At 32.6% G+C, this 12,419-nt stretch overlaps 2 protein-coding genes across 2 annotated transcripts; both read left to right on the plus strand.

Moving 5' to 3' along the window:
• Positions 1–971: 971 nt before the first annotated feature.
• LOC107413669 (serine carboxypeptidase-like 27) lies at positions 972–7,760 on the plus strand. The gene is made up of 9 exons (XM_048470314.2): positions 972–2,299; positions 2,450–2,545; positions 2,720–2,812; positions 3,029–3,114; positions 3,249–3,509; positions 4,994–5,121; positions 5,203–5,298; positions 6,362–6,467; positions 7,097–7,760. Exons 1-9 carry the CDS (start codon positions 1,936–1,938, stop codon positions 7,235–7,237), a joined length of 1,371 nt encoding a protein of 456 aa, XP_048326271.2. The 5' UTR covers positions 972–1,935; the 3' UTR covers positions 7,238–7,760.
• Positions 7,761–9,365: 1,605 nt separating this feature from the next.
• On the plus strand, positions 9,366–12,094 carry LOC107413650 (tetraspanin-6). Its single transcript, XM_048469435.2, has 3 exons — positions 9,366–10,053; positions 10,893–11,209; positions 11,818–12,094. The coding sequence occupies exons 1-3, from the start codon at positions 9,562–9,564 to the stop codon at positions 11,855–11,857; spliced, it is 849 nt and encodes a 282-aa protein (XP_048325392.2). The 5' UTR covers positions 9,366–9,561; the 3' UTR covers positions 11,858–12,094.
• Positions 12,095–12,419: the final 325 nt, after the last annotated feature.

The raw sequence follows: 12,419 nt of genomic DNA on the forward strand, positions 1-12,419 counted from the left end.
TGGATCAAAATTTTTAATTGGAAAAGCATAAGCAATAAAATTCACCATTTCATGATTTTTAAAATAAAATAATTGTATTGTGATAATATTGAAATTATAACATCTTTAAAAATTAATTTTTTGGAGCATCTAATTATTACTTTTTTTATTAAATTGAAAATAATATATATTATTTAAATTATTTTTTCATTCCACCAATCATTTTTGGTCCAATTTTATATTTTATACTAAAGAAAGGGAAAAATTGCAAACAATATAAATTCAAAAGGAAGAAGATTCTACTAAAAATGAAAATTCAAGAGTAAGTATGCCCAAAGTTTAAAAAAGTGAAAGGCTAAGTATGCCAAAATTTCAAACTATAATAGAAGTTTATGAAATTATTAGAAAAAAAAAATCTAGAAAAAAACAACATATCAAAGTACAAAGCAAAAACATTAAAATACAAATAGACTAGCTAGTGTATATGCTAAATAGTCATATAACGTAAATCATTCCAAAGATAGAAAAAAGAAAAAAATAGAAAAAAGTAAATTATTAAGAGAATATGCCAAATTTGCTTACAGCACTTCACAATTATATATATATATATATACACACATTCATGCTGCAACTTGTTCATTGAAAACCCCACAAAAAAACATAATAATATCTTGTTCACTTTGAATAAAATCATAAACTCCAACATAAAGTTAAATTCTTTTTATTATCTTTTTCTCTTTCCATCTATTAAAAAACTAAAAATACTAATAAATGAAAAAAATATATATTCTTTTTTTTTATTTTTATTTTTTTTATTAAAGCAATGAAATTCACATTATTCATAAAATAATATTAAAAAATGACAAAAATATAAAAAAGGAAAGAAAGAGAGAATACACAGTACACACTTGGACCAAGCAAAACAAAGCAAAGCAAGAAGCGCCCATTGATTCCTCTATCTCTGGAATTACAAAATTTTCAATGGCCAAATGGGCCACCACCTTGACCATTGTACATGCCAGAGTAAGAGCAGCCAACAAAACAAACATTTTCTCTGTCTCTCTCTGTGTGTGCATATTTTTTAAGATTCTCTATCTAATTTCCAATTATTATATTTACTGATTAGATTAGATTAGTCAGTGAGTTTCTTCAACCTCTATTTACCCCACAAAAAAAAAAAAAAAAAAAAACAAAAGAGAGTTTCTTCAACCTCTTCCACACCGACGTTTCTAAATAAAGATTACATTTGAAAAGCTCTTAAACTTTTTCCCTTATCTGGGTAATTTTTGTTTCATTTTATTTATTTATTAAAATGTTTAGGAGCGTCAGCGACTCAAAGCGGCTTGAAAATGTGGTGCCAAACCCATGTGCGCATCCAACCTGTTCGGTTAATTGCTTGACAGAAACAAACACAGAGATAAAATGGGGTTTTTGATTTGTGACCTGAAGATAAGCATATAAATAAGTGCATGGCTTCACTAAAAAACTGTTCTTCACACCTCATCCCAACTCATCACAATCATTGCCACTCTGAATTTTGAAATGTCAAAGTCTATGAATGTTGGCGCATTCACAAACTCTCTCCGTCTCTCTCTTCTTTTAGGTCTTCTTTAAGGTAGTTCTTTGGAAACCCAGATAAATATTGGGATCTGGGTTTCTAGCTGTTTTACTTGTTTCATTCATCAAATGTTTAAGAATTAGCCTGAATAAAAATCGTTGGAAAGTTCATCACTGTTTTGGGATTTGTGCTTCCTGGATATTTCTAGTATTTCTTGTATTTGCATTGCTTCGTTGGTTCTTTTCCCCCACCCCCACCCCCACCCCCGGTTTCTATATCTAATTCTGATGATTGGACTTTGGAGTTCTGTAGCCAAATTCCTTGAAAACCCAGAAACACTTTGGCATTCGTGATTCTGGGTTCTTCTCGTTTTTTGTTACTTCTAGACTAGTTGATTCATGGATCACAGTCTATTCTCTTTCCTTTGCCTTTTATCTCTTCTGGTAGGAGCTTGTTTCGCTTCTTCTTTTCAGGATCAAGTGAATGATAGAATCACCGACTTGCCAGGACAGCCAAAGGACGTTTGGTTTAATCAGTACTCAGGCTATGTAACTGTCAATAAGCGCAATGGGAGGTCATTGTTTTACTGGTTGGTTGAGTCGCCTGCGAGTCGAGGACCCGAGTCTAGACCACTCGTCTTGTGGCTCAATGGGGGGCCTGGTTGCTCTTCTGTTGCTTACGGAGCAGCTGAAGAGATTGGACCTTTTCATATCAAGCCAGATGGAAAGACGCTTTACTTAAATTCCTATTCTTGGAACAATCGTATGTAGACCTGCAAGATGACTCACATTCTGTTCATTAGCTACCGATGTTTTCATTTCTTGTTCTTTCTGTAGTGTCTTTTGCATAAAGTTCATTCCTTTTTATTTTATTTTATTTTCTTTTATATATATATATTTTAAATTTGGGCAGTGGCAAACTTGCTATTCCTGGAATCTCCAGCTGGTGTTGGCTTTTCATATACCAATACGACTTCAGATTTGTACACTACCGGTGACCAGAGAACAGGTAAATCGTTAATTTTATTGTTTTGGTTTAAATGGCCTCGGAGTTTTCCTCAATTTGTAAGTTCTTGGATCTCCAAGATTCATGGATTTGGGGATATGGCTTTTTTGTTTACAATTTTGGTTGATCTTGATGCTGATGGATGCTTTTGATGTCTGGGGTATTGTACACGTGTAGCTGAAGATGCGTATATATTTCTTGTCAATTGGTTTGAAAGGTTCCCGCAGTACAAGCACAGAGATTTCTATATAGCTGGGGAAAGTTATGGAGGTCCTATATTTCTTTGCTTTAATCTGTTTTTCTTTTTTTCCTGATTTTATTTTATAAGCTGTCATTATGCAACCAACATAATTATGCAGGTTCTGATTTCTAAATAACTGTAGCTGAAGTTTTTCTTTTTGGTCTGTTTTATTTATTTTGAAGATTTATGTATAATTAATATGAAGATAATGACTCACTTAACTTTTGAAATATTTGTTCTTTCAGGTCATTATGTTCCACAATTGTCTGAACTCGTTTATCAAAGAAACAAGGGAATTCAGAATCCAGTAATTAATTTTAAGGGTTTTTTGGTAAGAAGTAGGATTTTATGTATGGAGCATTCAGAAAAGCTAATAATGTATAAGTTCAATTGCTGATGGTTATGGCAATTTTTCATTAATGGATTTTGAATGATTTATTTTCTTGCTATACTTGTTACTGATAGGTGGGAAATGCTGTGACTGACGATTACCATGATTATGTTGGGACCTTTGAATACTGGTGGACCCATGGTTTGATTTCTGATTCCACCTATCGACTGTTGAGAGTGGCCTGTGATTCTGGATCCTCTCAGCATCCATCATTAGAATGTATGAAGGCTCTACGTGCTGCAGAGTTGGAGCAGGGAAACATCGATCCTTACAGCATTTTCACTCGGCCATGCAATGATACTGCATCTCTAAGGCGCAACTTAAGGGGTCACTATGTAAGTTTTCATCAACTTTTTATCTTGATAAGATGTTGAGATTCTTTTTAGATGTCATAGAATGTAAAAAATGATAAGATTGAAACCCAAATCCTTGCAATTCTAAAAAGCTACATATTGATTTCCTAGTGGGCTGACATGGTTGTCATTAACTGTCCTATAACTTTCCTGTCTACACAGTACCTTATCTGGAGGTTCATTGTCTTTTCACGCTGGTGTCCTATATCTATTGTTTTGCTAGTAGATTAGAAAGCAGCTGACGTTTTAATACTGTGTCTATGTTTGTGTATGTCTGTAATTGAATGAGAATATTATCAGGTTAGGATTGACCTGGAAGGAGGCATATATGTTTCGTTTCTTGACCTTCAGGAACCAGTGTAAACAGGAAAAAATTGTACAAAAATCTTGCAATATAGAATATGATGATGGGACTATTTATAATTAACAGTTTGCAAACCATCTTAAAAAACAGAGAAGGATATAATTATAAAAATTTCTCCTTCTAGCTATCTTTTATGTGGAACCACAGTTAAAATTATGTAATAACCCTGGCTACTTTAAGATGGTTATTTTATATGACAGTTTAGTATTCCCAAGTCCATCATATGCTGGTTACCATATAAAAGATTCCATCATATGCTCCATAATTTGAAAGCTGAGAATTGGTTTGTGGTCCATGGTCTGACCATGCAGTTATAACAACCTTCCTACCTCCTACTTTTTCCCCTTTATCACATGCTTGTTACCTGCCTGATAATTTTCATATAGGTGCAACTGTAGACAGTGCTTGATGGACTGGAAAGCTTCTATCTACAATTGTTGACCAATAACTCTTCCTGATTCCGAAAGCTGAAAGAGCATAATATTTTCTGTACAAGGACATTGTCAGCTAAAATAAAATAAAGAAATAATTAGTTTCAAATGATAATTACAGTTATTCTTCCTGTTTTAGTCTTCTTAGTTTCATTTTGTTGATGCGCCAGAGTTTTTTCGACTTTCTAATAGCTTTCAGATTATGATATGATGTGGTAAAATTTTCCCCACTCAATATGTTTACTGCCATTTATTTCTCAATATGTAATTCTAATTATTCCTCCTCAATTGTACCTTTCTTGAATTCATTTCTTTTCCCCTAAATCCAACATGATAGTTTTTAACCGTCCCCCGAGCCAAAAGCTTGACAATTATGATTTGGATGACCTCAGCTTTGGTAAAAGTACTGCACTACGTGAAAAATTCTGATTCTGACTTTCTTATTGGTGCTTGGAGTTAATATGATTGCTTTTCTTGCAGTCGTGACCGTATGCATATTGTAGTGTTTCAGATATTGTTTAAGCCAAACTCATTTCCAAACAACCATAAAAGTCTTGTTCTTAACGTCACTCTAGTGTGTTTTAGCCAAACTTGTTTCTTACAAACTATATATGTAGTTTTAGATGAACTTTGTCTAGGTTGTTGAATTAAAATCTTTCTTTTTAACTCAGCCATGGATGTCCAGAGCATATGATCCCTGCACTGAGAGGCATTCTGAAGTGTATTTCAACCTTCCAGAGGTTCAGAAGGCACTCCATGCCAATGTAACTGGAATTTCTTATCCCTGGAAAACATGCAGGTAGGCCTTTGGTTATTGATCTTGAGTTTGTTTTCTTGAATAATTTTTATAAGAACGATTAAATTAAACCTTCTTTTGCAGTGATATTGTTGGAAACTACTGGGCTGATTCACCACTTTCTATGCTTCCTATTTATCGAGAACTCATTGCTGCTGGTCTGAGAATATATGTGTACAGGTAGGTTCTCCTCCCTCTCCTCTTCTTTGGATTTTCTAAAATCCAGCAATATTTTCTCAGTTGTTTAGCAACTTGACGTTATGGGGTAGGTAGGTGTAGGCTTGTAGCAGTATTGGCAATGGGGCTAACCTATTCTGTGTTTTTCCTAATCCAAATGTTTTAATCATGTATGAAAAGTCCACCCACTGAATTTACACAATTTAGGAATAACTCCTTAAACGTTTGACTGCATTTACCCTTGTTGCGGAGCTAAATTGTCAATCAATAAATATGAGATTGAGGAGAATGCAGTTCATATTTAACTGGACAAATCACAAATGCGGTTAGAATACCTGTGTGGTAATGGATGGATTTTTATTTTTGAGGCTAATGGGATAAGTTTATTGTAGTTCTTTAACATCTCATTCTGCTGTGTGATGTGAAATCTTGGAATTTTAAAAACCTATCTATGAGAGGAGGAAAGTTATTTAAGATGGTTTAGTCATGAAAAATGTAGAGAAATAAACACATCAATGTGAAGAAGCAAAATTAACGAGCAAAATGATTCAAGTAGGAGAAAAAGAGTGTGGAGGGAGGTAAAAAATGTTAAGGGTAGAAGTAATTAGGAAGGATATGTTGTTAAGGTATATAGTAATTTATGGAATTCTAGATTGTAGTTGATGGAATTCCAGATTGTATGTTGCAAAAAAATTGATTTGAGTTAGTTATGAAATAATATTGTATGATTCGGTGAAAAAAGTGTTGTAAGTTAAATTGCTATATGTCAGTTGCAGTGCAGACCTTAGACCAAAGAAGTGAAAATAATTGGAAATGTAAGATCTGAAACAAAAATCTGTTGGGAATTGAGGTTTAGTTCATGCGACCAGTCAATGGTGTTATGATCTGACATTAATGTTCCTTTAATGGTTTATAGCATTGCGTTTAATTTTCCATTAGTGCTCAGCTGAACTAGAGTAGCATCATTAGTTTCTGGCCATTGGAAATGCTTTCTATCGTCAATTATTGTGGGGATTTGTTTGTGTCTTCTCTCTGAAACTTAGCTGATGAAGGATTCTTTGTTCAGTGGAGACACCGATGCAGTGGTTCCAGTCACTGCAACACGCTACTCCATAGATGCTTTGAAGCTACCAACTATTACCAATTGGTACCCATGGTATGATAACGGCAAGGTTAGTTCTCAGAAAGGAATATCCCTTACAACTAGAAACTTAATTTGCATTTTTCTCATTTCAATATTTGTTACCTTCTATTGTAGTGAGTCCAGTGACATGGTGGTCCTTGTGGGTTCCCTTAACAGATTGTATATGTCAAATAACTGCCAGTACTCCTTTATTATCATTTCGTGATATCTGCTACCTAAATCTGGTATCAATTTTTTTTTTTGGCTGGCTTGCTAACAAATTATTCATAAAAGATGGAAGTAGAAACTGGTTATAATAGCTATTAGGAGACACCATAGTTTGATAGTTTATAAATGTAATCCAATAGCAGTTTTAAGGTGGTTTTCTTTACATATTTATAAATGTGATTCAATAACAGTTTTAAGATGGTTTTCGTTACAGTAAATAAAATCAAACTTGATCAAATCTTGTGCTTTATTGGCCTAGTTTTTCCAAATAGAAAAGAGCTGTACTTTATTTCACTTACCTTTTTTTTCTTCTGTTTGACTGCTTAATATCAAATTCTTTTATTTATGACTTATCATTATGACAAGTTGAATGCCTGGTCAGAAAGAAAAGAAAAACATTCCATCAGCTGTTGCATTTTCCCCACAAGTTCATACCCTTTTGTCTTTTAGGTTGGTGGATGGAGCCAAGTTTACAAAGGGCTGACATTTGTTACAATAACCGGAGCAGGACATGAGGTTCCGCTCCATCGCCCTCGCCAAGCATTTATTCTTTTCCGATCATTTTTGGAGAACAAGCCCATGCCAGAATGATCGCCATTTTAATTTATTCACATATTCTTGTTGAATAAGCACAAAAAATATATATAGCATTATTACAATTGTTCATATACAAAAGGCTTGGAAGAAACAAAATAAAGAGATGCACTCCTCTCGAGTGTTGCTGCTCCCTTCTTTGCCCCAAGCAAAAGTGTCAAATCATTATCATCTAGTTTTGCTTTGCTTTCTAGATATATTGTGATTGTATATGAGGAGGAAAAATTGTAGGAAAGTATTGGCAGTCAGAATAATTGAATTTAAATTGTTCTATATTTATAATTATAGAATAGTTATAGGCAATTTACTAGTTATAGGTTTTTTATTCAGCGATTGGGGCAAATTTTATCTTGTTATGAACAGTGTAATTGTATTTGAATGAAATTTGTTTTTGCTTAGTTCAAAAGCAAAATATTCAAATCTGTGTATTTATTATTTAAGGCTTGTGAAACATGCCTGGATGATAAGCTGGAAGGGTTTATTATTTTGAATTTTTAATGGGGTTGATGGTTTGGTTTTATATCTCTCAAGTAGAAAACAAGCAAACAAATTAAAAAAAAAAAAAAAAACAATTTATAAACCAAAAAGTTATTAAAAAAAAAAAAAAAAATCCTAAAAGCATTATGCTTCTTTGCATGTATAGGAAAATGAGATGCTTTTCCACTTTTATCTCTTTCTCACTCGAGACTTACATAGGTAAATAGAAAACCTGTTTGGGGATTTAGCTTTTGCCTCTGCTTTTTATGAATAGTAAGAGAATCTAGGTAGAAGGTAAAAGCTTTTTTGTTAGTTTGTGAGCTTTAAATTGGACATAAAATATATTTTGTAATTGTAAAAACACAGGTGAAAATATATTGCCTGCTTTATATATAATTAGGATCAAACTAGAAAATTTTTTTTCTTCTTTATTTACTGTTCAAAACATGCTTTTAGTTTTTCCACAGCAGGTTACTCTTCACTGAGCAAGGACAACATAAATTGAGGGAAGTGCTTTTATTGACTGCCTTTATCATCCTTTTCCTGCTCATGCCTCAACTGCTTTGCTATCTTCTTAAATTAAATATTCCAATTATATTACAACTTGCTGATAATTATTTTCTACCACTCTGTTATATTTAATTATAAATTAATAGTTGGGAAACTTGGTGGAAATATTTAGGATTAAGAAATATTTGTACTAGTGGAGGAGTAAAGGGAATCAAATAAAAGCATTAAACTAGAATTTGATGGGATAAGAAAGAGGGCAAGACATATATTCTATTCTTCCCCAAGATATAGCCTAATCTTGACCCTGATCATCATGCTTCATAAAGAAGCCCAGAATGGGGCCCATATCCAAAAGCAAACTTCAGAAATCTCTAAAACCACATTTTGGAATTTACCAAAATGTGTCTCTTATTCTTTGCTTGCCTTGCACTGTGCACCAGTAGCTGATGCCTCAATTTCTTAATCTGTCTTTCATACAGAAGTTGCTTGAATTATATGCTTCTCCAATATTCTCCAACTTAGATATGCATTTAATGTTCGCAATATTTCTAGATATCGAACTTTTATTTTTTTAATATATATATATATATATTTTGGCAAGTTAATTATTTCAAATTACAAGTTAATCTAGATCAAACTTAAAATTGACCTTAAAAGTATGATTAATGGCTTCAACTGCAGAAGCTATCCTTTATGAACATATACATAGAAAACTTTTAAAAAGTATTATTCATTTTTATTGGTCATAATCAAACATAGATGCTGTGACAGCTAATACAGTGGTTGGTTATCTAAATTTTATTTTCGAAAGGTTAAAATAGATTTAAACAAAATCAATTTTGATAGCCATCATGTAAACTGTGAGATCATTTGTACTATTTAATGTTTAACGTTAAACATTATAACAATGAATAAGAATGCTCACAAACTTCTAAGTCTTGGCTAAGTACCAACTTAAAGTACTAAGAAGGGCATTTTGGTCAATCTATTAATGATATTGAACAATCTAAGTTCCTTAGTGACCAAGAAGTGTGATTTAGTCATTATCACCCACTTCCCCAAAAAAAAAAAAAAAAAAAAAAAAAAAAAAAAAGGTTCAAGTTTATGAATATCTTAATTTAATACAGCGGAAAGCAAACAGAGAAAAAGGTGGTGAACATTTTGAAATTCCTATAAGTTCATTATCTCAGAATGAATGTTATACCACCCAATTTAAAAATAGAAAACAGAAAGCTGAACAAGACACTAAACAAAGAATAAAGAGAATGAAAAACTAACAAACACAGAGAAAGAGAGAAAGAGAGAAAGAAAGAGAAAGAGATAGAGATAGAAAAATGTATAGGTTCAGCAACACAGTAATAGGCTTCCTGAACCTCGTCACTCTCTTAGCATCAATACCCATCATTGGAGGAGGTCTATGGATGGCAAAGAGTAGCACAACCTGTGAAAGTTTCCTGCAAACACCACTTTTGATTATAGGTTTTATTGTTCTTATAATTTCTTTGGCTGGTTTCATTGGAGCTTGTTTCCATGTGGCTTGGGCACTTTGGGTATACTTGGTGGTCATGTTGTTCCTAATTGCAACACTCATGGGTCTAACCATTTTCGGGTTCGTGGTTACGGGTCAAGGTGGTGGTGAGGAAGTTCCTGGTAGGGTTTATAGAGAGTATCATCTTGAAGATTACTCTCCATGGTTGAGGAATAGAATTAAGGATCCTCATTATTGGAGCACCATAAGGAGTTGTATATTAGGGTCTAAGTCTTGTGCTAAACTTGCCTTGTGGACACCTCTTGATTATCTTGAGAAGGACATGTCTCCCATACAGGTGATTTTCTTCTTCTTCTTCAACTCTATTTATGTCTTTTGTCTATTAATTAAATATATATATATATATATATAAAATATTTTCCTCTTTATGTACCCCAAGAAAATATATGGTTATTTTTGCTATTTAATGTATGAAGAAACTAATAGGTTAATTGCAAAGTTTTCATTTTCGAAAAAGGTAATGAAAAAAAGGAAATGAAAAAATTAATTTTTTTATTTTTAACCATATATATTATATGTATTTCTATAGTTTTTATTAAATTTTTAGTATTACTGATATAAACATGTATAAATGTGCGCATCTATGCAAGCTGAATTAGAAGGGATATTAATTAACTTTGGAACTTTTTCCAAGCTGCCTCTTTTGTTAATTAGAAAACTTAATGTGTAAGGCTCACTATAAGAGAATAAACCAAGTTTAATTTCCATGCGAATGGAAGTTATATTTTGGTTTGTCAAACTTTTAATAAATTTGATTAGTGATACATGTTTGCAGAAAGAAAGAAAAATACTAAAATAATTTAATTTGATTAACAAATTAAAATAATAAGCACTCTATAGCAAAGTGTTCTAGGAGCCATAACTTTTTGCTGAGTGGGAAGACAAAACTATCATGATTAAAACTCTCTGATGATAGTTTAATAATTATATGTTGAGACTTTCAATATATCAACTTTTAATTCCAATACTAAAACATGTTTTTCAATTTGCTTTCTTCTATTCTTTTCAAAAAGCAAAAATTTCTATTTCTTTTTTTCTTTAAAGAATATATGCGGGCTTCCTTTTCCTTTTTTTTTTTTGGGTCCAAATGCAATATTTATTGTAATTTGTGCACAGTCTGGGTGTTGCAAGCCACCCACAGCATGCAACTACAACATGGCAACAACAGTTGCTCAAGACCCAGATTGCTACCGGTGGAACAATGCACCAAATCTGCTATGCTACGAGTGTGATTCTTGCAAAGCTGGTGTTCTTGAAGATATCAGAAGGGATTGGCGCAAACTCTCTGTTCTTAACATTGTCATGGTTATCCTCCTCATTGGAATTTATTCCATTGGCTGCTGTGCTTTCCAAAACACCAAAAGAGCTGAAACCGATTACCCGTACGGCGAAAATCGGATGAAAAAAGTCCGACCCAGATGGGATTACCACTGGTGAGTCTGCTTAATACTCATAATTTTGATTCTTGTAAGTAAAGGATGACCATGAGATGTATAGTATATTTTTATGTCTGCCTTAGCTTTTTTGAGACCAAACTCCCAAAGGGTCTTGAGATACCTAATAAAAAAGAAAAGGGTATTTGCATCAAGTTCTAGTAATTAAGAAAAAAAAAAGAAAAAAAAAAGAAAGGTTTTAGTATTTTGAATCTGGGTTTGACAACGTGAGTCTAAAGTTATTGATTAAAAGTTATAAATTATAGTTAGGTTTATATGAGGTGGAGTGATGGTTTTATTATTAGGACCCTCCTTTATTTTTTATGTTAATTTACTAATTATTAACTGAGAGATAGTATTAGGAGAATAATTGTAACGTATATATATAGTTTTATGCATTAATTATATGGAACGTACTAATTATAGTGGGTTACATGACTCACAAAGCATGCCCTTGATAATGAAAGCATATATGCATTTTATAGCAAAATTATATATTTATATGTATATATATATATAGATATAGATATATGTATAGGTCTCTTCTCCTTTTTTCTCTCTTTCTCAAAGCTAACCATGCTGCTTTTCTTGTTTTACTTTTCCTGCAGGTGGAGATGGTTGCATGACAAAAGAGAGCAGCTTTACTAGCAAAACAAAGCCCTATATCAACTTCTCTCATGGGGTTGTCCTTGGGTGCTCTAAAGAAGGGACAATTCAGTTGTTTTTCAGTGTATGGTCATGGAGGTCCCCACGACCCCTTTTGTTTTTGTTTTTAAATCTTTTTCTTTTTTTTTTTAATGCAGACTTCTTTTGCTGTTTCTTTTTGTAAAAAGATGGATCTAGGTAACTCAATTCAAAGATCATACCGTTACTTTGTTTTCCCTACTTTGCTAGCTGGCTTTTGACACTAATTCTACTTCTTCTCCCTTTTTCTTTTTCTTTTTTTTTTTCTTTTTTTTTTTCTCCTTGTTCCTTGATGTGTTTGGCCTTTATATAAGCTGCCTTTTGGGCATTTTAGAAGATTGTAATACAAAAATGTGCACAGGGTTGAATTTTGAAGTTTATATAACAACCTTTGCACAAGAAGAAAACGAAAGATATGAAAATTTATGCAACTATATATATAGGAGCAAATTGTAAGAAAATCTATAACAATCTAAACATTCATGACAATTCTATATAGCAATTAGATTAACACGGAATTAAGAAT

Source organism: Ziziphus jujuba, chromosome 8 (genome assembly GCF_031755915.1).
Source record: "Ziziphus jujuba cultivar Dongzao chromosome 8, ASM3175591v1".
Classification (NCBI taxonomy): Eukaryota; Viridiplantae; Streptophyta; class Magnoliopsida; order Rosales; family Rhamnaceae; genus Ziziphus; species Ziziphus jujuba.